We start from the raw sequence: 27211 nt of genomic DNA on the forward strand, positions 1-27211 counted from the left end.
CATTTGTTGACAGACATTGATGAAGTGCCATTATGGCAAAGGTCTGGGTGTCTCATTGTGCTATTTCTTTATGTAGATAGGAAGTTGAAAATAGAGAAATTGTATTGAATTGAAAACACAAAGGGCAGGACAGTGCGCGTGTGCGGATAGGGTTGATGTTTTCAAGTAAAGGCACAGTCATTAATTAGTAGAGAAGATGTCACGGAGGAATCCTTAGTTATAAGAAGCAGAGTAGCAAAGGGTAGGAGACAGCGGCGAAGATGAAAGAAAAGGAAGAGAATATCAAAGTTCGTTTGTGAGAGTAAGAATTGCCTTCAGTTTAAACACAGAGAAACAAAGACAGAGTCGCAACGGGTATTGTTTAAGGCGTGAAGCGGTTACGTAACCCATCCATGTTCGCCTCGCCTCAGGTTGCTCTCGCCTCTCTTTCCCGAAGAGTGCCGACCATGCATTCTTCGGTAATTTTCGGATTTTCGCCAATTGTTAAGCGAAAGTACGTTCGGCAAAGTTTGTGTTGTTGTTGTCGTGTGGTGCTGAGCGGAATTGACTTGCTGGCGAAAACGGGAGTGTTTTGAGCTTCAGGAAAGTGAGTTTTACCGTTTTAAAAATCCTCTCCTATTTTTATGAATATATAATGAGTGTGTTTGAACCAAATTTGAAAGTCTTTTATCGAGATACCGTCTGGTTTTACTCAAGGTTTACGGTCAGTCATACCGTCGTTTACACGTGCGTCAAGGAAGGACATGTTTATGAACTGCTGGCGTGTTATGTTTTTATTGGCGTGAAGCGGTGTTTTCTGGCCTGAAGCTCACAAAGTAACCATAGTTGCTACCGACTGGAGTACGATGCATCTCGCCATATTTTTCGCGTAATCTCGTGTAATTATCAACCACAAACAAAGCCTCCAAAAGTTTAACACCTTTTAAGCTCATTTTAATATGAAAAGCCAATAGTCTATCGAGACGGCCATGGAACAGAAGGCTTGCAAGCGTTGCGACTCTGTCTAATATGTTTCTCTTTGGTTTAAATCTGCGTTTGAGCGTAGGCATATATATGCGTTAATGTGTGAGAGACAAAATATTACACGGATGAGATCTAACAGACCTAAAAAACAAAACAAACGAGAGAGAGAGAGAGAGAGAGAGAGAGAGAGAGAGAGAGAGAGAGAGAGAGAGAGAGAGAGAGAGAGAGAGGAGAGAGAGAGAGAGAGAGAGAGAGAGTCTGAGAGAGAGTCTGGAGAAGAGAGAGAGAGAGAGAGAGGAGAGAGAGAGAGAGAGAGAGAGAGAGAGAGAGAGAGAGAGAGAGAGAGAGAGAAAGAGAGAGAACAGATAACTCGGCGAAGCGAACGACAAGCGGAATAATGTGATAATTCTCTCCAGTATCAATTATTGTCACATCTGTCCCAGAGGGATCATTTTTATTCGGTGTTCAGTGGATATCAGACGCAAATTGCACACGATCTGTGATGTGAGACAGTATTATTGTTAGACCTGAAGACTCTGAAGTCTTATTGAAGAAGAGCCACGAAACGGAAAGGATCCGCTTTGCAAAGCATGAGTTTCTTGTCGAAGAAGCTACCGCTGATTTATACGCTTGTCAACTTCTTGGTATATAGTGTAATCTTTTCGAGCTATTGTTAATCTTCTGTTCGAGGGGATGGATTACATTCGTTGCGTGAATCTCTGCCTACATACGCTGTTTGTGTCATTTCTGATACTGACACCTGCATTTGAGGGGACGACAATACCACTGACCATCCTCGGAATAGCAACTTCAGACTCACAAGCTGAGATTGAAGAATTGCAAAACGTCGTAGAAGGAGCTCTCATCGATTTTAAAACCCACACAAGTGCAACCTCCACAACCCGAAGCAGCGACAACTTCAATAACAGAAGCGACATCAATGGTGACACTCTACCTGGCTACGATATTCGCTTTTCTTGGATTATTTCAGATGTGAGTATGACATGTTATTTATTAAAGCACATTTACTGGAATGATTCATATCTCAAAGATTTAACAAATGGATAAATAACATCGATAGACACACTCATTAGGTCACATATCTATGTATCTATCTATCTATCTATCTATCTATCTATCTATCTATCTATCTATCTATCTATCTATCTATCTATCTATCTATCTATCTATCTATCCATTTACACTCGTATACATATTAAACAGATTATACATGGATTACACATACAGATTATTTATATAAGAGAGAGAGAGAGAGAGAGAGAGAGAGAGAGAGAGAGAGAGAGAGAGAGAGAGAGAGAGAGAGAGAGAGAGAGAGAGAGAGAGAGAGAGAGAGAGATATGGGGGAGAGAGAGAGCAACCGTTTGACGCAAAACTTGAAATTATTTTCAGATTCTATTAAAAATGAACACGTAGATGTTTATGTTTGCTGATATATCATACACAATTTGTGTATTTTTTCACGGAGGGATCGCGTGTAGCAGATAAAGTCATTGTTGTGTGTCTTTGAAATTGATCATTGAATGTTGAAAGTCCTTTAGATCGAAATCCCTGAATTAAATATGAGAATGTTGTAAAAAAACAAATTACACCCGCAAATCTGCCGGCGGCGTTCTGTGTATTGATAACAGATCCGTAAAGAAACCATAGTAAAAAGTTGTATATATGGAACCGTGTACAATAGAAATAAGGTTATCCATACGTAAAGCGATAAATATCCTGTATTGAAATATATAACCCTGCAATACAGTGTGAATCATTCTAAAATGATATGCCGCAGTAATGCGATTCGTGGCGTTGTTTATCGAATTAGGATGAAAATGCAAAAATGCAAATAAAAATGACATCTCGCATTGGTCAACGGCACCTCGGTCCAATTTTCTGCGTTTCGTGTACCACCGTTTAGTGATCAAAAGTGTGAAGAAGTCTGTGCTATGGTTCAAGTCTCCAAGCGCCCTGCGATGAAAAAATTCATTTAAACTTTCATGCACTTCACTACTTCTGTATCCGAATTACAGATAAACGATAATTCGGTGAATCAGGCAAATATAATCCTCCCCTTTGTAAAAACTTATCGATATGATTCTTAAAGTCACGCAGTGTTCCCACCGAGGGGGTTCATATTTCAGTATTTTCCAGCGTTTTCTTTAATATTGCTAATCTCTTTCGTTTTTCGTAGTCTTTATCGCTTTGCTGGTGTGAAAATGACAATATGGAGCATGGCTTAAAATTTACCCTACATCAATCATGATTATCAGAGACTAGGTTGACCAGCTTTCATACACTGGATTGTGACAGTAAAGTCATCAAAATCGAACTTTTTTCAGAAAATTAAACTCATGCTGAATAATTTGGAAATAGTTGGAGTAAAAATGTTTGCACCCTATTTTTTTTACTGAAACACTTATTTTTCCATTGTAACGTACAACAGCTAATAATTTCTAATGTTGGTTACATTTAGGTAATTCGTTTTGTCTAATCCCAAACTTCGCACACTTACCCCTTATCATAAAGGAGAGCATTTCTATTGAAGATATTGAAAGAATTAACGGCTATTGTCCTTTTCACAATGATTTTAAATCACTCTCTTGATATTGCCACAAAAGCATTCACTAGAAATCATAATTCCTATGTAAGCGCATTTTAAGGCGAACAAAGCAAAATAAACGACGGTAACCGCTATACTAAATTACCTTTCAGTGTAACGCAGACAGAGTTGCAAGGAAAGTGATCGCATCGGTCTCAGACCCTCCAATAAAATTGGCCATATTTGGAACTGCGTGTTTAGAGGCGACCCTCGCATATCAAAGATTCGTTCCGTACTTCAACCTCGTCCAGGTAAGGTTGCTTAATAATTGACTGGTACAGAGTACATGTAGTTTTACTATATTATCTTGATCGACGATCATGGAAAAATGATGCATTTTGATTTGCCATCAGCTATTATTTGCACCCGATGAAACGTTATGAGCATTCTTGTATCGTTAAAACGTCATGCTGATATACTGGCAGTGATCTCTTGCAATCGGATAACACTGTGAGGGACGTTTTATCTCACACCTTCTAAATTTCTCCCTACTTCACAGCGTCACTTATTATGACCATACATCAGACTGATATCAGTGCGGGCACAAGTGTTATGTTACCGAATGACTCGAATGACTATACACAACAGTATGAGGATCGCGTGATATTTTGGTCATGTCAGATTAATGAAAAAGAAAAACAATAGCTTTTTGTAAAATACAGTATACTGCAATAATGCTCAAGAAAGTTTCAGTGTTAGATTTTCTTTCAGTAACTCTGATAAAAGGATAAAATTTCAAATTTGTCGTTTTTCAAAGATATGATTACGCTTCATGTCCATATATATTTTTGAATAATGACTGTATGATATAAATCAATTATTTTCTTCGATACGTAAAAACATTTCACGTGACAAGATGGAAACACGCTCCCCTTCAGCCCTTCTATCCAACGCTGGCACCCAACTGGTAACCCGGATTATCGGTTCTGATATCTTACACAATAATGGACGAATACAAGTGCTGAAGCTCTTTGATTGGCACATGATATCGATTATTTACCAAGACACCGATGAACATTTTAAGGTCGGTGTACTTCTTGAATTAAAGTTAGCACACGACTAGAAACACAAGCAGCTCACATTTTCAGTGAGGAAACTGGAGGCTATTAGCTTACACAATATAGAATATAATCGGAGGTCACCTTGGAAAGGTAGTAATGAGAGATACGAATCCCCTAAAGTTTACTGATATTTGAAATTTGCATCAACCGTTATAAGTTTAGTAAACTGTGTTATAACTCAATGGGTGAAACTTGATATTTTGATTTTCACTAAAACATGATGTTGTAAAATTTTCTTTACTCCATGGGTTTCACAACTAGTTCACACAAACAGTATAGACAAGGAAATTATTGCAAACTTGATTTGTGTTCTAAAGGCTGATTTGAATAGTATTCCTTGTAATATCGTAAATTGATTCATCGACGGGGAAATGCTAACTGCAGCAACGAGCAATAGCACCAAAATCATTCGTCTATTATCGCAACATCGCAGTGACCTAGACATCTTCAGAAAGTATAAATGTGATTTCCGTTCCAGATTGCAAAGGATCTTCAGGAAAAGACCCTGGAAAACAGTATTAACACAACTTTGATGAAGTCGTTTCTGAAGGGCAGCTCTCAAGACGTGATCACCGAGTTGTCGGTAGGTAATATGTTGCCTAAGTTTGCCTCTCATTTTTACTCACTGACTGCAGTGATAGATCTAAGAATTTATAAGCGTGTACTATTGCAGAATTGCATTTCCCCACTTATCGTCTGATATAATACTTCTTACGTCTGGCCCCGGTTAACGTTGTTGCAATATCAATTTATGTGATGATAGTTTTGACTAACAACAATATTAACACTCGTAGCCTGCACTGTGGACATTGCTTTGTTCGTTGGTCGAGTCGGCGCACGCTCTGCATATCATCTGCTGATTCTTTGAAAAAGGTGGCATACTGTATCACCAATATTAAAGCTAAATACAGATCATAGAATCAACCTTAACAAGTTGATTTATATGTTGCGTAATTCAGTTTCGAGCACAAAATGTTCTCTTATTCTGATAGATGTCATTCCCCAGTATGATGCTAAAACGTCTATTGTAACGTGTTCTGGGACACTGATTTATAAGTGTTCTCTGCAACATTGTGCTTGACTTCTACGACTGTACTCTTTTATCTGTCCGTTAATTTATGAAAAGATAAACGAATTGATTCTTAACAGTGAGAGAGAGAGAGAGAGAGAGAGAGAGAGAGAGAGGAGAGAGAGAGAGAGAGAGAGAGAGAGGTGTTACATTTTCCTTACTTCTTATACATTCCTTGTATGTGTTGAACATTATATTCAAAGAACCAAGAGGAAAGACTAAATATCATCCAAAGGGCTTTTTAGCCAAGTGAGCTCGTTTCTCATAAGTGATGATGTACGTTCAAGACGAGTAAGTTTTGTAACAGGATCGTCTCTAATACCCACAGGCAGCAGATTCTAGGATAATTGTTTACGAAGGTTCTATCGAATTGGCCGTTGAACTATTCTGTCAGGTAAGTGCTATTCATTTCATTTGGATACGTCCCACCAAGGCGTCAAATTGACTCAATTTAAACTTTCAAGTTCTATTCGATTTGACATTGTCGAACGATATTTCAAACTACGACTCTGCCACAAACATCATAAACCGAATCGATGTCTTTTAAATTTGAACCTTGAGCGAACTCACGGCGTTCTTGAAACGACCCGTGTTTCCCCTAAACTGGCTTGCTCTGCAATTTATAAAATGAGACCGAGGCATGAACCCATGGCAGTGACAAAACAATCTGTGCACGCTTCCTTTCAACGACGACAATTGACTGGTAATCTCCCGAGATTCACTTTTAATCTTTTTATTCATTGTTCTCGACTACGCTAAACCCTGAAACTTCTACAGAATTGTTCGACAGTCTTTACAATTTAATCATCACATCTTGAAAAATATCCATGGAAACTGTATGTTTATAAAGATTAATAATACCCCCGGTAACAAATTGATAACTCTCATTGATCAAACATAATGGATTTCAATTTTTGTAAATTTCGAAAATGTTTTCACCTCTACACAATTATCCCAATTTATTAAATCATGGATAAAAAGGTGATAATTTCAACACGCTGTCAATAGCCTTTCATTCTAGAGTGATAGATACAGACCCGATAGACTAGTATATGTACAATAGAAATTAAACGCTATAGAGGGAGGTCCGGAACAATTTCTGAGTGTAAAAATGAGTGTTTTTTGTGTACCAGTATCCCCTCGCCTGATTGCGCTTGTCTGTTGAATATTTATTCGTAAGAAGTGGAAAGGCAGAGAGGAAACGTGCTCTTTCTTATCATTGTGATGATTGTCGTTCAGAGCACAGCATTTGTACTGAACAGAAGACATGCAAAGTGCTTGCTAAGGAGTAAAAATTATGCAAGCCAACTTAAGGAGTCAAACATTCAACTGTGTTACAGAAGATGTTGAATCTTAAATTGTTCTACTCAAATTGCTCCACTTAAACTGCGTCGTCACTCTTGAGAGGAGCAGACCGAACAGAGCTAACCAAGTTACAGTGCTGTTACCTTCTTCAAGCCTTCGTGTACGGCGCTAGATTCTGTTATAAAAGGCTAAATAATCAAGTCGATGTATGTAGCAGTTTCACATAATAGGAAAACTATATCATTGTGTAAATTATGAATACGTATTACTCACACATGTATACATACGTATAACATAGACAGGCAGTTAATTGTATATATTGTATATATATTATATATATATATTTATATATATATATATATATATAAGATATATATAGAGAAAGAACAGAGAGAGAGAGAGACAGAGAGAGAGACAGAGACAGAGGAAGGGAGAGAGAGAAAGACAGACAGACACAGAGGTGTGTATTTAGCAATTGCACATAATAGGAAAACTATATCATTGTGTAAATCATGAATACGTATTACTCACACATGTATACATATGTATAACATAGACAGGCAGTTAATTGTATATATTGTATATATTTATATATATATATATATATATATATATATATATTAAGATATATAGAGAGAAAGACAGAGAGAGAGACAGAGACAGAGACAGAGACAGAGGAAGGGAGAAAGAGAGAAAGACAGACAGATACAGAGGGACAGAGACAGGGAGAGAGTCTTTTGTACAGGTATTGAAAGTAGGTATGACGTATAATGGAAAGAGATACAGAAATCGTTGCTGTTTGTGAAATCTGTTTTAGAACATCTATCACAACAGATTTTTGTCTGTACAGGTTTTGGCTTACATAAACTTGCAATATTTACGAAGATTTTGCAAATTTTAAGTTACTGCTCTCTGCCTATACAGCAAAGTGAACCAGTCTGAGATTAGAATTTTCCCGCCCTCTCGCGGACAAAAAGAAAATCTGGTCACACCAATTCATACTCAGCTATCTAAGAGATTGTCTATCTGATACATACATACGATACTAGGCATTCCCCTCTCTGACTAGCTTCATATGTTCGTTTGAAGGCTTACAAGAACGGGTTTTACGGGTCACGCTATGTGTGGTTACTGAGGGCATCAATCGTGTCTGGGCTCCAGGCCTTTCTAGGATCAGATTCTTCATGTGATACAGGTCGGATATTACAAGTTGTAGATGGGTCCATCTTGACGTCGATAAATGATCAGAACATAGTTACCAGGAAGGGAGCGATGAGAGAGTTTCCAGTAAGTATACGTTCGATCACTGTATGCCAATGGCGTACTGGTAATGGCAGATTTAAGTCACCAACACGTTACATAGACAAATTAAGCTTGTAGAATTTTGTAGAATTAGGCTTGTAGAATTTTAAAGTGCAGGTAGTTTCTTAAACAATGAACATTTTAATAATAATTAATATAAGTATTATATAGAAATAATAACGCGAATAATAATAGGTTCAATTTCCGTGAAAATTTCACAATTAGGGTATTTTGGGTCGAAAAGACCAAATATGATATCGATTTCACTGCCCCATGTTTCCATGGTAACCATTTTAGGGGTTGAAAATATCAATTTTTCCAATATTCCATGAAAAGTTACTTTGATTGATATGAAAATTATTTAGTGGGGGAATTCGGGTCAGAGAACACAAAAACCAGACTTATTTTAATGTTTCAAGTTGCCATGGTAACTATTTTGGCATTGAAAATGTTCCTTTTTCCCTTATTCCTATTAAAAATGTACTCGGACATAAATCCCAGTATTTTGGGAATAACCTTATAATTATACACCTTTTTAAATCCAATTTTACCTCGAAAAAATCAAAATTAAAGCCTTTTTGGGGATGACCGTCCCGCACTGCACTGAGCGATCGCGAGCAAACTGAGAACGCGTTGAGCGCGTCCGCTAAGCGCACAGAACGAAATTTCAAACCGCGTAGCGCAGTGTACGTGTGAGAAATTGTAGGCCGGCAGCATAATTTCACCCGAATTCACAGGCTTTTGATTCACCACTACTAACGTTGTGAAGTACCCAATGTTTAGAAGTATTTCCCCGCATTGACGTAATGGTGTTTTGAGGTCAAATGTCAAATAGCGTCCAATAACACCAAAAGTTATTGTACTCCGCGGCAAAGTTATTGGACTCTGCGTCCTCTGATACCGAAATTTACTGTACGAAGAAAACTCCAAAGATTGCAGACGCAGGTGTATAATAATAAAGATAATGTATATTGGGGCCATTCTGGTCAAAATTATGTTTTCCGTTAATTTTAGTGTGTTAGAATTAATTTTATATAGACCAGAAATAATTTTTCAAGCATTTTTAATTTGTTTTCATGCAGTCATCTCAAATAAGTGTTATGTAGTATATTACTAACTTGGCATTCATCGAATTAAGTTTATGCCTACAAATTAATTTTGTGATAAAATTAATTCTACTAGTATCTAAAATTAATTTTTTTAAAATATGGTAGCAACGGCTTAATTTGAACATGGTGCCTGTATACCTTTAAACACTTTTTAAAAACCCAGCAGGCCAAGACAAGGGGAAATATTACAAGATATCACGTTTAATACTGCCCTACTTGACATAGTATAGGGCTCTCACTTGTGCGAACGTCGTAGGAAACACTTATTGCAACAATTTACCTACATATAAAGAATCGGCTGTCAATTAAACTGCGGTTACTAACCAACCGGACAGTGCGGACGCAGATATGCGATTTTCCGTTGTTGCTAAGCATGCTTATGCCAAATTCCATCGTTGCCAAGGGTCCTGACGTGCGCTTCAGAGCAACATCAGACTGACTGGGTGACGGTTCAGGTAGGTGGAGCTCTCCAAATTTTCGTTTAATTTCGCCAAGTAAGTTTGAGATCGAATATTTTAAGTAATCTTATTTTAAGAATACTGGTCTCCGATCAAAATTGACCGTTCATGCAGTAATCCTCCTCTAAATAATGTAAATATGCCCAAAGAAAATTGACATTGCTGACGATAGTGGATTGCATCGTTAGGAGAAAGTTGTCGGTATTATGTCCTGCTTTCTGATGTTAACATTTTCGTCTCACGGCCTTATCTTGAACAATTTTGGTAATTTCCGTAACAGTTTATGTATAGGAATAGATTTTGTGAATATCGCTTCTGGAGGAGGTCATTTGACAGTACGATAGCGTATGAAATGCAGACACCTGAAAACCGGAAGTACATTAACTTTCCAGGCGATATAATTGATGATAACTTCGTTCACAATATTCATATTTAGTATCACGGTCGTTTAATCCAGTTATTTGTTAGGGAAGCATTAAGTTGACAATCTTCTGTCGCTTACCGTCGCGGAATTTCAAAAACAATACAGTGCAAGTTACCCTCGAGCCACAGTCACTTGCTGTTCGATATACGGCGATGGCCGCTTTGGTATGCATTATGGGCCCTAGAAACATAAATGGAATAGCCGCTATACGCACGTACAGCCGAGTTCGGAGTCGGATTTTCCTGTCAAAAAGCTATAGTTTACTCAATAACCAGCATCGATGGCTTCCAATACGTCTCTGAATCCATACCTGTTATAGTTTATCGTCAATAACGATTTTCTTGCATTTTTGGGTACGATTTCCGATTCTTCTTGATTTTTCTCTGAGTGTTTACAATGTGACGTAGTATTAAACATGAAAAAAACAAAGTCCCCTTCCTATGACCCGCGTCTTTAGCCATAGCAGTGACCATTTTTTAGTTTCACCTGTACACATAAGAGAAAATGATAGTCTAGAGGGCGATGCTGTATACTAATTAGGCTGAAGTTCATATCAAGTATAGGGAGTCTATTGGGAGTTCACATAGGATGTGCATTAAGTTTGTGAGATGAGATCCTATCAGAAACAAATGAGAGCATTTCAGTCGGACGATTCCACAGAACAGCTGATATGGAAGGATGTTTTGTGAAAATCCTGTTTTATATAACAGTATCTGCTACTGATATCTGTTAATATATCATGCATGTTTATCCATTGAAGTGATAATTTTCAAAGAGTGTCATTCTTTGTACAATTTACGCACTAAATTGTCCTAACAATTGACTGAGGACTTGATAAATAATCATTGACAAATACTTTTAAAACACATGTATAATAAATGATAAATTTGCTGGTTTTTAACCCCTTGACTACCAAGGCCAATGTATTCCTATATACCAGGCCCCTTATGTAAATATTGATAAAATCTTGGGTGTGGTAATTGCATGAACACTGCTTAGAGTAAAAATTAAGTAAGTACCAATAAACCATATATTTTCTGAATCAGCATGAAATTTCCCACTTTTTCATACATAAGTTTTGTATTTCCAGGTCACGTGACTGATCACATGACACATCATGTGACCAGAGTTGGCAAAGAATATGAATATTTGAAGCATCAGGACGTGTTTTGAATCCATAAAATGACGCAAATTTGAATACAGTTGCAATTTTCATGGCATTGTCTTTACATATATGTAATAATAACTACCCTTTACTTTATTTATAGATGTACCTATTTAAGATTTTTCTCACAAAAGGCAGAGTAATGAACCACAAACATCAGCATCTGACATGATTCTGTATTTGAAAAATCAACACATTTTATATTTGTAAACACCTGCTTTATGTCTTCCTTGCAGAAATATGCATCTAAAATGGTTATGATTTATCAAAAAATAATTCACAATATTTAAAAATACATTTTAGGGAACAACATATCACATGACCAAACATATGACCAGTCATGTGACCAGTCATAATGTTAATATGGCTGCTATAAAATTTCACTGGCTTATAGTAAAAAATTGTATTTCCTCTAGTTTCATTCACGAATATTGCTGTTAATAGAACATATTTACATATAAATCATTTGTTTTCAATAAATAAACATTTCATTTCATTAAAAAAACAAACCATGAACATCTTCGCGATCGTCCGTACTTCTGAAAACTGTAAACAATCAGCGCGACGCTTCTGTGATCAGCCTGACCTTTCAGGGTCGAGGTCATGGGTCACGACATTTGCTTCCGGATTTTGGCCATACTCGGACATACGGGGGCGCAATCACATTCAGGCCAGATCGGAATACATCAATCTTAGTCGCGCTGCCTTCCGACGCCGAAATTACGGGATTTTTAGCGACAAAAACGAAGCAAATACGCCTATTTAACTGTGCCGGATATTTCCGGCACTCTAGGTATATGGTAATTCAATATGGCGCCGGATATATCCGGCGCCATAGGTAGTCAAGGGGTGCATGCATATCAATAAGTGGTGTGAACTTATTCTTTCAGATCAACATCACCATGGACTGACGGCCAGTGAACGTTATGCGTGACAAGACTGAAACATTTAAATTTCTTTTTGACATGTCATTACAACAATGATTTATTGCCATTAAAGACATTAATCATTATTACAATCTAGATTTGCTGCAATTTTATGAATTTTTGTTGAAAATGAAGTTCCATTATAAGATGGGTGACAGTGATATTGAAAATGTAGAAAGCGAAAAGCTGTTTGGTGTGGAAGATTCAGAGTCATTTATCATAAACATTACATGTTGATAGTATTGTGAAAAAATAAAGAGTAATCTGTATCTTCTTGCCAGAATTTAAGCATTTTGACCAGTTTCAGCAAGGCGTCAATTTTATGACAGTTTCATTTTACCATATTTTGATTATGGTCTCGGTATTTGGGGTTGTTGTAGTCAAAAGGATATGGATCACTTGAACTGTCTTTTAAAGCGGGCAATGTGACTGATTTTGAATTGTGACATTGGTACCTCATCCATTGAAATGTTTACACTTCTACAATGGTATCTGCTATCCCATCGCTATAAGTACAACCTAATAGTGTCTGTTTACAAGGGTATGTTGTGGCCAGTCTCCTCCATACATCCGGGATATAACAACGAAGTACAAAGATCCACAAAGATTTTAAGATTTATTGGTAATAAAGCTCTACAAGTTACATTTGCTAGAACCGAATTATTTAAGCAGTCTTTTTGAGTAATTACCTGTACAACAATTTGCCTTCAGCAATAAGAAGTTGTACAAGTGTCAGAGGTCGACAAAGCCTTTTTGACACTTTTATATGAAACCTGTTTGTGTTGTAATGTTGTTGTTATCATCCTGTACTCTGTCTTCTGTGTATAAGTTTTCTTTGTGTTTGACCCTTGTGAAAAGAGGCGTATACCTATCATGGCTATAGAGTTAAAATAAAGTTTATAGGGCCTATTGTTGTTGTATTGTTATAAGATACTTATTGCATCAAATTGTATAAGATTTATAAAAAATACGTATTTTAGTTTAGGTAAATCGCATAACCGTACTTTTAGAACAATAATTGTTAAAATAACTGAACTCAGGTATAGCCTTGAAGCTGTGATACTTGTAATTTTTTCCCTTTCTGGCTCAATATGCAAGTGTGCATTTCAGAAAAATCAGTGACAATCAGTAATAGTTCATTTATGTTTTTTTAGTAAATTTATATTGGCCACTTTAGAGATACAAGGCTTCAGTGAATCGCCTCGATTTTTATGCTTAATTTTCTGCACTTTTATAGGGGAGATACTTTCTCCGGCGCAAAAGTTCAGGATGAGAAACGGTAAACGGTAGCCGACTGGTTTTGTGTGAGGCCTAGCAGCTAGGCGATGTTGCTGTGAGTGTGTGGGGGTTCGAATCCCGTTTGGGTTATAGTAAAAATTATATTTGAGAAACGCTACAATGAGTATCGTCGCTAGAGGGCAACCTTCACGCATGCGCTTTAGCTGTTATTTTAGGGATTTGCAAGGACTACCTGTACCTGTCAGTGCTATTTTAAGTTAACATTTCCGTCTCACGGCCTTATCGCCAAAACTGAGGGCATAGCGTTTAAGTTGGATGTCTGTGTAAAAGGACAGTGACAAAATCTAACTTGGAGAAGAAACATGTAATGAGCATGACCGGAAAATTCAGGAGTGAATGAGTTGCATTTTCTGTCAAAACGCACGAGACAACATTTTGACTTCGCGATTTTTCAGCGATATAAACTAATAAGACACTAAATAATGTACGATTTGGTAAATCTAACTATTTATCTTTCAATTCGCCTAGTTATAATTAACATAAGTTGAATTCTCGATGAACTACAGGCGACATTTCTTTACAATGTGTAGCGCTAGATTTAGTGATTTTTTTTGAAATTTTCGCGTTCCATACCACCCACGAAGGAAAATCGATTTTGCGCGTCTCGGGTATCTGCGTCCGCACTGGGAGGAAATGGTGAGACTAGACGTGCCCAGAAATACGAGCGCGATAGACTAATCGTTTGGCGCGTGCCAACTCAAAATTATAGAAAACCGCAAAGACTAGTCGTTTTGGCGTGTGCCGGCTAATCGGCTAACAAAAAACAGGAAACCGCAAAACCGCAAAAAGTGATAAAGAAATGTAAATAGCTATAGAATAGTGTCTATAAAAATCTCTACATATGTATATCAACCAGGGGAATAAGATTTTGACCTGTAGCACGATGCTCAATGGAATAGCCAGTATTATTGTGAAAGGCGTTAGTCATATCAAACTACTGACGTGCTACAAAATAATTAATATTTCCACCTTTCAGCTTGGTGAAAAACGCATTTATTGATTCGCCAAAGGCCTGTCACAGTGTGGATTCCCTTATTTTTGTACAAGTTCTACATGGACATAGGAAAGAGTTCGACTCACCCTCTGGATTGTTGAGCATAGAACTGACTGTTTCGAATTCAGTGAATCCAACATGATGAGAGTTCTCGAATCAAAAACTGTACTGTAGCCGTGCTCGAATACAAATGTCTTCCCATTAAATTACGTCATTGTTATTCAACAGTTAGCATTCCAAAGTCTGTCACCCTGTTTTTTCAAAGTTTGGAGTAGAGAGCGGCATTTCCATCTGAATAATTGAACGACGTGAAACGCAAACATTTCCATCGCATATGTTCCGGCAATATGTAAAGTAGAAATACTGTTTACGCTGTAGTTACGTAAGCTTATAAGCTTATACTCCACAAAATGGCCACAGGCGGCGTGAAGTTTCTGAAAGGATTTCCTAAACGTCCTACTTGGTACCTTAGACACTCACATGTGATATCCTGAAAAGTATTCTCTGCAGTAATTCCAGTTTCTGTTGACATTCCATCATTTTTTAAGCTAACGACACGATAGCACGAGACGTTCTACTGTCACGCGCATGCACTCTCAATTGCGCATGCTCTGGGAATCGCGTCGCGCCTCTGAAGGGCGCGCGCATGTTCCAACAGAGAAGAACGCGACTACCAGACTACACTGCCAGACTACACTGGTTAGATTTATATAATGAACTTTTAATGTTACCCCTAATGTATGGAAAATGTTCGTTCGGTGGTCGCAGCATGGCTATTTCACTGCCATGCGAGAGAGAGAGAGAGAGAGAGAGAGAGAGAGAGAGAGAGAGAGAGAGAGAGAGAGAGAGAGAGAGAGAGAGAGAGAGAGAGAGAGAGAGAGAGAAGAGAGAGAGAGAGAGAGAGAGAGAGAGAGAGAGAGAGAGAGAGAGAGAGAGAGAGGAGAGAGAGAGAGAGAGAGAGAGAGACAGTTATTTATATTGGAAATCTTTTTCATAGGAGAGAGAGAGAGAGAGAGAGAGAGAGAGAGAGAGAGAGAGAGAGAGAGAGAGAGAGAGAGAGAGAGATAGAGAGAGAGAGAGAGACTTTTGATGCAAGAAAACTGCGCTGCACGTACATCAATGGGAAGTCACCCCTATTGACAAAATTAAAATATACAACACCTCTTTATCAGAATTCCCACACAGCCTCAATGAACTATTATTAGATTTCTATATAATACTTATAGCCCCTAAACTTGTAATAATAATAATAATAATAATAATAATAATAATAATTAATATAAGTATTATATAGAAATAATAACGTGAATAATAATAGGTTCAATTTCCGTGAAAATTTCACAGTTAGGGTATTTTGGGTCGAAAAGACCAAATATGATATCGATTTCACTGCCCCATGTTTCCATGGTAACCATTTTAGGGGTTGAAAATATCAATTTTTCTAATATCCCATGAAAAGTTACTTTGATTGATATGAAAATTACCTAGTGGGGGAATTCGGGTCAGAGAACACAAAAACCAGACTTATTTTAATGTTTCAAGTTGCCATGGTAACTATTTTGGCATTGAAAATGTTCCTTTTCCCCTTATTTCTATTAAAAATGTACTCGGACATAAATCCCGGTATTTTGGGAATAAAGTCATTATTATACACCTTTTTTAATCCAATTTTACCTCGAAAAAATCAAAATTAAAGCTTTTTTGGGGATGACCGTCCCGCACTGCACTGAGCGATCGCGAGCAAACTGAGAACGCGTTAAGCGCGTCCGCTAAGCGCACAGAACGAAATTTCAAACCCGCGCAGCACAGTGTACGTGTGAGAAATTGTAGGCCGGCAGCATAATTTCACCCGAATTCACAGACTTTTGATTCACCACTACCAACGTTGTGAAGTACCCAATGTTTAGAAGTATTTCCCCGCATTGACGTAATGGTGTTTTGAGGTCAAAGGTCAAATAGCGTCCAATAACACCAAAAGTTATTGTACTCCGCGGCACAGTTATTGGACTCTGCGTCCCCTGATACCGAAATTTACTGTACGGAGAAAACTCCAAAGATTGCAGACGCAGGTGTAATAAAGATAATGTATATTGGGGCCATTCTGGTCAAAATTATGTTTTCCGTTAATTTTAGTGTGTTAGAATTAATTTTATATAGACCAGAAATAATTTTTCAAGCATTTTTAATTTTGTTCCATGCAGTCATCTCAAATAAGTGCTATGTAGTATATTACTAAGTTCGCATTCATCGAAATAAGTTTATGCCTTCAAATTAATTTTATGTGATAAAATTAATTCTACTAGTATCTCAAATTAATTTTGTGAACCCAATTCCCCTTAGCATCCAAGATTCACTGGTACTTATTTATTTTATGGATTGACAATTAATGATTTCTTTGTCTCATTCCAGGAAGAATAATGAAGTGAAGACAAATTATGACCATGTAGTGGTGCAGTATTTTAGTGTGACCTGGCGTGACCCCATAAACTCTATGACTAGCTAGATCCCTTTCCATGGTTGCAACGGCTTATTTTGAACATGGTGCCTGTATACCTTTAAACACTTTTTAAAAAACCCAGCAGGCCAAGACAAGGGGGAATATTACAAGATATCACGTTTAATACTTCCTACTTGACATAGTATCGGGCTCTCACTTGTGCGAACGTCGTAGGAAACACTTATTGCAACAATTTACCCTAAATATAAAGAATCGGCTGTCAATTAAACTGCGGTTGCTAACCAACCGGAGGTAAACAGTGAGACTAAAACGTGCCCAGAAATACTAGCGCAATAGACTAATCGTTTTGGCGCGTGCCAACTCAAAATTATAGAAAACCGAAAGACTAGTCGTTTTGGCGTGTGCCGGCTAATCGGCTAACAAAAAACAGGAAACCGCAAAACCGCATGAAGTGATAAAGAAATGTAAATAGCTATGGAATAGTTTCTATAAAATCTCTACATATGTATATCAACCTGAGGAATAAGATTTTGACCTGTAGCACGATGCTCAATAGAATAGCCAGTATTATTGTGAAGGCGTTAGTCATATCAAACTACTGACGTGCTACAAAATAATTAATCTTTCCACCTTTCAGCTCGGTGAAAAACGCATTTATTGATTCGCCAAAGGCCTGTGGATTCGCTTATTTTTGCACAAGTTCTACATGGACATAGGAAAAAGTTCGACTCACCCTCTGGATTGTTGAGCATGACTGTTTCAGTGAATCCGACATGGTGAGAGTTCTCGAATCAAAAACTGTACTGTAGCCGTGCTCGAATACAAATGTCTTCCCATTAAATTACGTCATTGTTATACAAGAGTTAGCATTCCAAAGTCTGTCACCCTGTTTTTTTCAAAGTTTGGAGTAGAGGGCGGCATTTCCATCTGAATAATTGAACGACGTGAAACACAAACATTTCCATCGCATATGTTCCGGCAGTATGTACAGTAGAAATACTGTTTACGCTGCAGTTACGTAAGCCTATAAGCTCATAGTACTCCACAAATGGCCACAGGCGGCGTGAAGTTTCTGAAAGGATTTCCTAAACGTCCTACTTGGTACCTAGACACTCACATCTGATATCCTGAAAAGTATTCTCTGCAGTAATTCCAGTTTCTGTTGACATTCCATCATTTTTAAAGCTAACGACACGATAGCACGAGAGACATTCTACTATACTGTCACGCGCACACACTCTCAATTGCGCATGCTCTGGGAATCGCGTCGCGCCTCTCAAGGGCGCGCGCGCGTGTTCCAACAGAGAGAACGCGAATCGCAGGTCTCTGCCAGACCACAGAATATCGTAACGTTGCTTGGATAGTCGTAAGAGGCGGGCGGCCGCAGGTCGCCGTTTACTTGGAAAAAAAGACCCAAGTAAACGGCGACCTGCGGCCGCCCTCCTCGAACGACTATCCAAGCAACGTTACGATAACCTGTGTGCCAGACTACACTGGTTAGATTTATACAATGAACTTTTAATAATACCCCTAATGTATGGAAAATATTCGTTCGGTGGTCGCAGCATAGCAATTTCCCAGCACACAGAGAGAGAGAGAGAGAGAGAGAAGAGAGAGAGAGAGAGAGAGAGAGAGAGAGAGAGAGAGAGAGAGAGAGAGAGAGAGAGAGAGAGAGAGTTAATTTATATTGGAAATCTTTTTCATAGTCGTGACTTTTGATGGAAGAAAACTGCGCTGCACGTACATCAATGGGAAGTCACCCCTATTGACAAAATTAAAATATACAACACCTCTTTATCAGAATTCCCACACAGCCTCAATGAACTATTATTAGATTTCTATATAATACTTATAGCCCCTAAACTTGTAATAATAATAATAATAATAATAATAATAATAATAATAATAATAATATAATAATAATAATAATAGTTTATTTCTCATAGGTCATGGAAAAAATGACAATACAACACTATTTAAACCTGGCAAAAATTCAATGAGAAAAGGACTGAAAAATAGTTGCATTCCGCAACTAATCGGGTTAAAGCTCACAACTCACTGTACAACAGGTTTCAAAATACTGGTATAATTTAGGTTACACTGTTCCTTTTAGAAAATTGATATAGATGAACAATTTTAGACTCGGTAAATCAGTACAGTATAAGAAAATAAATATAAATCAAAACAATACAACAATTTCTAAGAAAAGCTATACACGCATGACAAGGAAAAGATAAAATTGCAAGCCTAATAAGAGATACTTTTTCAGTTCATACTTGAAGAGGTGTCTTGAATGAATAGTTTTAATGTTTTCTCCACTGGCCCAACAAATTTGATTGAAGTCTGGCCTAATCTACTGTTTAATTTAGGGGATGAAGAACAATAAAAGTGTTATAGAGCGTAACCAACGTTCGACTGTGGTACTATCGTTCTCAACTTATAAAAATTCCACATAACCTACAAATCTTTTTTTTCACCTCCGCAATATGATGTCTCCACTTTAACGCATTGTCAATAAGTAAAGTAAAATCTGAGTATCACGTACATACGATAGAGGGTTCAATTGTCACAGCTCCTTAGAGGAGCTGTAACTTATATTTTTCACTATTTGTGTTTTTTATAATCTCAACTAGTGTCACCTATTGTACTCACCTTAGCATGTTCAAACACTTACTATTTAGCGTCCACTGTCCACATGTGTAAAGTGCGCTGTTATTGTTTACATTTGAATAATAGTCCGAACCAGAATATACTTGTCAACCGTAGCAATGCAGTCTACACATGTACGACAGCTAAACAAAAATAGTGAAAATATGATCAAACGTTACAGCTATTGACCAGCGCAAGTTGTCTGCTACTATTATACCATTGAATCTGGCTTGCCCCTCTAGCATCTGTGAGCATATACATGTACAGGTACAACGTCGATGACGCTGCTTCTGTGAAATAATCTGAGCGAATATAACCATTGATAGCACAGTGCTGAGAAACGAATCATACGAACTCTTTGCAGGAACATTTGGTCGGCAAACAGAGCACGGCGATAGGATCAACGCTCAACTTTGACGCTGTGTATGACGGAGTGTGGGCGATAGCATTCGCATTGACCGAAGCCGCTCTTCGTGTAAGTTTAAGGGAACGAGCACAATTAACGGCGGGGGGGGGGGGGGCTGAAGAGAAAATATGTGGTGCAAAAATTTTTTACAGGCCCCCCCCCCCCTAACACCAGCAAAAATTTTAGTGGCCCCCCCATCACCGGCAACAAAATTTTTGTGGCCCCCCCCCCCGAAAAAAAAGAAAGATTACATGGGTACAAAGTTGTACACATATATATAATCCTTATAACTTTTAATATATGCTTTAGTGAAAACAACATTCTTGCATTCTTGAAATAAATAATAAACAAATAAATGTATAAATAACAAACAAAATAACATATGTTCAAGCTTTACTACTTGTAACACCTACAGCTAGCTTATAGAACAGGAATGCCTGTCAGTACCATGTGAAATTAGCATTCACATGGCTAGTTGGCATGGCTAACTGTATGTGCATAGGGAATAGGCAGTTAGGCAGTACACATTCATTTCAGCTAGCCATTCACATAAATGTGAACGAATGGTTATTTTGAATAACGAATGGTTATTTTGAACTGTTCACATGTATGTGAACGAACGGTTATTTTGAATGCACATATGAATGACAGGGTCATCCTGGCAGAAAAAGAGCACCATGAAAAGTACTGATTTGACACCAGATTTTACTTTTATTGATGTTGCTGTTACGAATTTGGTAAACATTGTTACATTTGCATGTTTGCAAGGTGTAAGCAAATATCAAATAAGTGAAATCAAATTCCAGTGAAATCAAGTACTTTTCTCTTTTAGTGTACATGTATTATATGATACAATTGGTTACAGATGTAATTTAACCATATTTGGCCTAAAACTAAGACAGGCCAAACAGAGTTAAAAGCAACTCAGACTCACCTGATCACAGCAAACACAAGCAGACTCACCTTTCCAAACGTTCAAAATAAAAAGCACAAAATAGGCCTATATCTGTAAGTCTGATGACCAATTTAATAAATTTTTGGCTTCAACAAATTCATAGACACAGTGAAAAGTGATTTAGTCAAAGATTAGTTTTTAAAAGAGTTCATTTAGCTCTGGCCAAGTCTCGTCTTTCATGTCCTATTTTGTTTTGAAATTTGATATTGAAGACTTCTTTAGGTAGGTCATGATTATTCTTGCCGAATTTTCTTGGGCCTTGGCTGATATGCACACTGAAATGAAACAGAAAGAAGAGAATGAACTTAGCAACATTTATTAAGACAACAAATTTACAATACAGTTTCAGAACATGTGTGTGATTTGTTACATACACATAGAGGAATTTTTTACATGCATCTTTGCGAGTGGAAAATTAACACATTAAAAGTGTAACATATCTAGAAATGTATTGGGCTTGTGTAAGTTGTATTGACTTGACTAGTTGTTGCCACTGGCCCTCAAGCTCAGGTTAAAAATGTCGGGCCATATACAAAGCCAAGCTTCCCAGGGAAACATCGATGTGCAGAGAAAAGCCTCTCTATAAGGCATACTAATTTCGTAATTGCCCTTTATAAATATGCATTTCAAATACTTACCGGATCAATGGAAAATTATCGTCCACGGCGACTTGCTATCTCGGTCACTGCATCCAACAATGTCGCGGGGAAATGTCCACCGAAACATACATAGACCTAACTCACTTGCTGTTTTGACTAAAAATGTGTCGTCACTGGGGGAAGAAATGACTGAGAAATCAGCCATAATTCGTAAGATTCAGCTGGAGATTTGAACAGCCGTTAATACTTGAAAAAACTATGCGTTATCTCATTTGAGAGATGCAACGCATAATGTGTCCGATAACGATCGCGTGGGAACACAAAGCATTGGTCAAATTCGAAAGGTCAAGGGTCGTGACCGTCGCAAAATTTTGACATTTCAAGTACGCGTAAACTGTTCTTTTAGATTTTTCTAATAAGCAAAAAATGACTTTATATGAAGAGATCAGTTAAAATACGGAAGTCCAGCACACTAAGCCAGCACACTAAGTGAACCCCGTTGCAATACTGATCAGCCTTGTTAAATTCCAGCATACTCATTTACGGGACCCTTACGTTCATACCCTGTTGCGTGCCGTCCACTCTCGGAAACGCAACTCTTTCCAAAGTCACGACATCATACATCGTCAGAACCGTTAGTCGATCCGGCTCGATTTTTGAACGGTTTGGGGATGAACAGTACCTGTACTTCGTTTCCATTAAGTTTTATGTAAGTTGTGATCGCGAAAGTTTTACAATGGCAGATGCAGAACCGTCGCAAGTGTGTTCGTCGTTGTGTGATGATCTGACAAAATTTATTGACAGATCCAACCATGTGAGTACCTTTCAATAGAATGCAGGTTCCGATCATATTGAATATTTAGCGGTGAACATGTGTTAATTATTTCACATTTTGAAAATAAAAATAAACGATGTTTAAAATTTGATCTGTGCTGATTTATCTGATTTAATTTACTACTCACAGACGTTCGCAGCCATCTGCATTACTCCCCTCTTGTCATATTCATTGGTTTATGCTGAAAATCCTGGTCTCTTTTTTTTGAATGGAGATGAATTAAATTAATTCTAACTATATTTAAGGGATAGTCTGTAACTTCATAATTTTGGCAGAATTTTGTTCTTCGTACATCGACTACAGGTTTTTCTCTCTTTTCAAAATCATGTTAGCCAGTATTGCAAATGTTATTCTATTTTCTAAAACACGTTCAAATGTCCAGTGTTCACAACCTGTATTATGTAAAGTCAGCATTGTTATTGTTGGTAAACACATTTTGGTCTGGACTAAACTTTAATTGAACACAATAACACGTGGACTTTTATAATATACATGCACACAAAGTGTATGTTGGTTGTATTGATAATATCAACGAGCTAATTCAACTTAAATTTGTGAACCAATAAAGTAATACATAACAAAAATATTAACAAAATCAAAAACGTACAGCTTTACACTGTCACTTTAAAATGGCAAACCGTTGCTTCTGTATCCACTAAATATTTAAGTCTGAGAACAATTTAACTGGTAACCAGTGCATGTGACCCATGTGACATTTCTATTGTGCAAACATGAGTAATTTCACCTGAAAAACTTAACTCAAGTAAAAACAACTCTACACATGAGTGCTGCCTAATTTATTTAAATTAAATAGACAATAGGGATATGAAAACATGAGAATTGACAAACAAGTCAGTCCTTGGAGTTTATTAATGCATGTCTAAATTTTTACTGCCACATGTGTAAGCTACCATTCAATCCATTGACAATCTTCCCTTCTGTCATGAATTCAATAGGACTGCTAATGAATGGTTACTTCACATGGCTGAGCCTGATTTCACATGCATAGCTTGTGATGAATGTTCAAATTTTAACATGTCGTATTTCCAATACTGGCATGTGGCAGGTTGGGCTGCTATGGACTGCCTATTTTCCCTCAAATAGCCATGCCACCTGTTCCACACAGTTATGTGGACTGGCTAATAGGCAGTTCAGTTTTGTAAGGGAATATACTTGTCAGTATTGTGTTGTGCTATTTTAATCATAATATTGCTGATTTTACACAGAACAACTGCATTGTGAGGTTCAAGACTTGGTATTTCATCACGCTACAAGAAGTTTAACAAGGAACTCCAACTTCAACAAGGAACAAAAATGCTGAAAAATATTCTCTGTCTGTCATGGTGTAAAAAATTTTGGTGGCCCACCCTTACCTTCCTGGAATTTTCATGGCCCACCCCAAGAACACTCATTTTTTTTCGTGGCCCCCCCATTTTCCTCTTCCGCCCCCCCCCCCCGCCGTTAATTGTGCTCGGTCCCTAAAGTTTAACCGAAGTTTTTCGCTTCATATCAGAGAGAGAGAGAGAGAGAGAGAGAGAGAGAGAGAGAGAGAGAGAGGAGAGAGAGAGAGAGAGAGAGAGAGAGTGAGTTAATGGTCAAGCTGAAAATAATTGCTTAGCATTTGAAAACCTCTTAAATATCAGCATACGTCAAAATCAATAATTGTGTAAAAACAGAGGATATATTGTATTGCGGACGTAAAACAAATTAAATCAGTCATTAATAACAACATAACTTTACTGTCTACAGGCCAATATGACAACAGGCGGACCCGAAGTTGCTGATGTTGTGTACCAATCCCTGATGGACGTCAAGTTTAATGGCAAGACTGTATGTATCACAATATTCTCTAAAATTGACTATTTCTTTCTTAAGCGTGGAGATTGTACAAATTCGACCAAGCAACGTATCACAGACGATACTCACGCACGGTCAAGGGACCGGTCATTTTCTTCACAATATGAAAGTATTTCCCCAGGAAAATAGTCTTTGAAAAATACCCCCGGCCCTGTCATTTTTTGAGGCAACAGACACCAGACTGCGTATTTTCTCATCATGTGACTTCTTCTAGCGAATCGTGACACAAAATGAGCATGTGGCGTATAACAAAAAATACTACTAGCGATGAAAATAAATACATTCATCCGTAATTCATGATTTCAAGTATGAAAATATTGCTGTTATAATATACCAACTGATTCTCTTTTCATCGGTGGTCGACCAAGAAAACTCGCACTTCCTATATTACAAACGCCGTCTTTAACTGGTTGTCTTTTGAAGGGCTACGTTGAATTCAATGGCAAGGGGGAACGAGAAATGCCAGTTACAATACTACAGTATCAAGGCAAGTTAGCTTTAAAATAAACATGTCTTCTCTCATTTGTAGCTCCTTTACATTGCCGTATTTACTCTGTAAGAAGAATCTATACTTAGCCTGACGGTGATAATAGTGGTATCGTTCTCAGACATATCTGTGTCACTACAGTGCTTATCTTTCGTGCAATCATTTCCACCGTCCGTTTGAAATCTATAGCTAGTCACTTATATATAGAGGCAATTTTGATGAGTAATCCGTTTAAAAATCAGGCCTGCAGCCTGTTGCTACACCCGAATTTTCAACACTATTTATAAGTAAATTAATGTAAATTACCCGAATCGTAGCTAAACTGGCTTTTACCACTTGGCTAAGGCCCTGACAACGAAGCACAAGTAGCGAGTGTTATCTAAGATATGATTGAAGAAGTGGACATACGACCACTAATTTATAAGAACACCAGAAAGTAATCTAACGAGATGTTATATTGTAATGTAAGACCTGACATTACTTTCCTAACCGTGGACTACATTTACCGAGTTACAATTTGTCATGAATACTACCCTTTCAACAGAAAAAGAGTTGGTTGAAGTTTCAGTGTATTCTCACATCACGGATACTTTGATACAGATCGAAGGGAAGACTTTCCAATGGCATGGTAAGATAAAGATGCTATTCAGCAAATTTCGCGAATTTCTGCTTCTACATCGATAATATGTAAGGAACATTGCATATTTTTAAATAAAAATATGCAAGGTTGCAAGGACGAGTATATATTGCTAAATTGGAAATATGAAATCGTATTCATTGAAGTTTCGTCGAACAATTGGAAACAAAAATTCTCAACTGTCTACAATTATTAATTTAATGGGTGAGAAAATTATCATTTTGTCAGCAGCAAAATAATCCTTATTATATATGAAAAAGGCTAAGAAGCTTTTAAGGCTGACAAAAACTTTGATTGCAGTATGTACAGCTTGCAGTGATCATGGCATTTTTTGCGCACTCAAAAGAGATTTTTGAAGAAAGGTTTAGTTCCTCATCTGTTAAGATTATCATTACCATTTACCTTGGCCATCTACTTTTCAAAGAGCCCTAACATTCGTACGATAAGTTTGCAGTCGGCATACACATGATAATTTCCTTGTTCTTACACTGTACAGGCAACCAAACTCCTGTCGACGGCCGAGGGATTACAGAGAAACAAGTTGACTTATATTTTCCACTTGTTTTGACGTTTGACGCTTTAACAGCCTCATGTTTTCTGTTTACGTGCATATTTTTGTACGTAACATTGTGTTTGTGGAGACCAATATTGTAAGTAACTTCCGCTAATCGGTAAACAAAAGCGCAACCGAATTTAGCGCTCCTCTGCATCAAATGTTACGTTTACAGGTTTGTCCAAATTCGAACTAAGGATGTGATATGATGAGTTCACATTGCCAATGCGGGCCCATTGAATTTAAGACGGCAGGCAGAGTGAACAAGTTGACCTTGCCTTATCTTTGCATATGTGAGAGCATTCACTGAGTATTGTCACCAAGATTATAGTTGTCCATTGAATATGTGTTTCAACAAGGAGCGTGATTCTTAGGGTCATTTGCTAATTATAAGCAGCGCCACGAGACATACTGTTAAAGTGACAGCGCCTCCGTATTATGCAGACGAACTTTAGAACAATCTGCATTGTATAATGCTATGTTCAGATGAAATATACACACTCAAAGTTTTTTTCTTTTCAGAAAAAACTCCTACAACGGTCTTGATTTCATTTCAATCGTTGGATGTATACTGGCCTATGTTGCTGTTGCTCTGTACAGTCTTGACGGTGGCTTGTTGGATTCTTTTTACATCGCTTTGCTCTGCCAGGTCTAGCGTCTCGATTATTTTTTGTGTAATTTTCAAATAAACTAAGCACAATTTCAAAACGATGATATCACAAAACGATCTGGAATCCTATGAATGTGACTCCACCAGACATTTATTTACGTAATACCTTCTTGTCGTAATACCGACAAGAGACATAAATACACATACAATAACGCATATACACACTCATATATTCATATATTCATATATAATATATTATATATAACACTATATTATATATATATATAATATATATATATATATATATATATATATATATATATATATATATATTGTTAGCAAAAAGCTTTGTTTCTTATGCCTAGTTGGACCTAACAAACAACAATCGACCGATTAACAAACACTCCAAAAAAGAAACAGTCGGTCAAGTTCCATTACTCTTCGGAGCAGGTCTTGACACATGTGCATTATCCTCGTTATGGTTA

At 37.4% G+C, this 27211-nt stretch overlaps 1 protein-coding gene across 1 annotated transcript in view; it reads left to right on the forward strand.

The window, feature by feature from the left end:
- Positions 1-1466: 1466 nt before the first annotated feature.
- The window catches only part of LOC139116607 (gamma-aminobutyric acid type B receptor subunit 2-like), a 32195-nt gene continuing 6450 nt past the window's right edge, over positions 1467-27211 (forward strand). The window contains exons 1-12 of the mRNA XM_070679203.1: positions 1467-1956; positions 3682-3819; positions 4425-4592; positions 5108-5212; positions 6027-6092; positions 8093-8290; positions 20152-20262; positions 24332-24412; positions 24863-24926; positions 25471-25554; positions 26060-26213; positions 26639-26765. Of these exons, the coding sequence (XP_070535304.1) occupies positions 1657-1956; positions 3682-3819; positions 4425-4592; positions 5108-5212; positions 6027-6092; positions 8093-8290; positions 20152-20262; positions 24332-24412; positions 24863-24926; positions 25471-25554; positions 26060-26213; positions 26639-26765 (1596 nt within the window). The 5' untranslated portion in view covers positions 1467-1656. The remainder of the gene's footprint in view (positions 1957-3681; positions 3820-4424; positions 4593-5107; positions 5213-6026; positions 6093-8092; positions 8291-20151; positions 20263-24331; positions 24413-24862; positions 24927-25470; positions 25555-26059; positions 26214-26638; positions 26766-27211) is intronic.

The sequence above is a fragment of the Ptychodera flava genome, chromosome 17, assembly GCF_041260155.1.
Source record: "Ptychodera flava strain L36383 chromosome 17, AS_Pfla_20210202, whole genome shotgun sequence".
Taxonomy (NCBI): domain Eukaryota; kingdom Metazoa; phylum Hemichordata; class Enteropneusta; family Ptychoderidae; genus Ptychodera; species Ptychodera flava.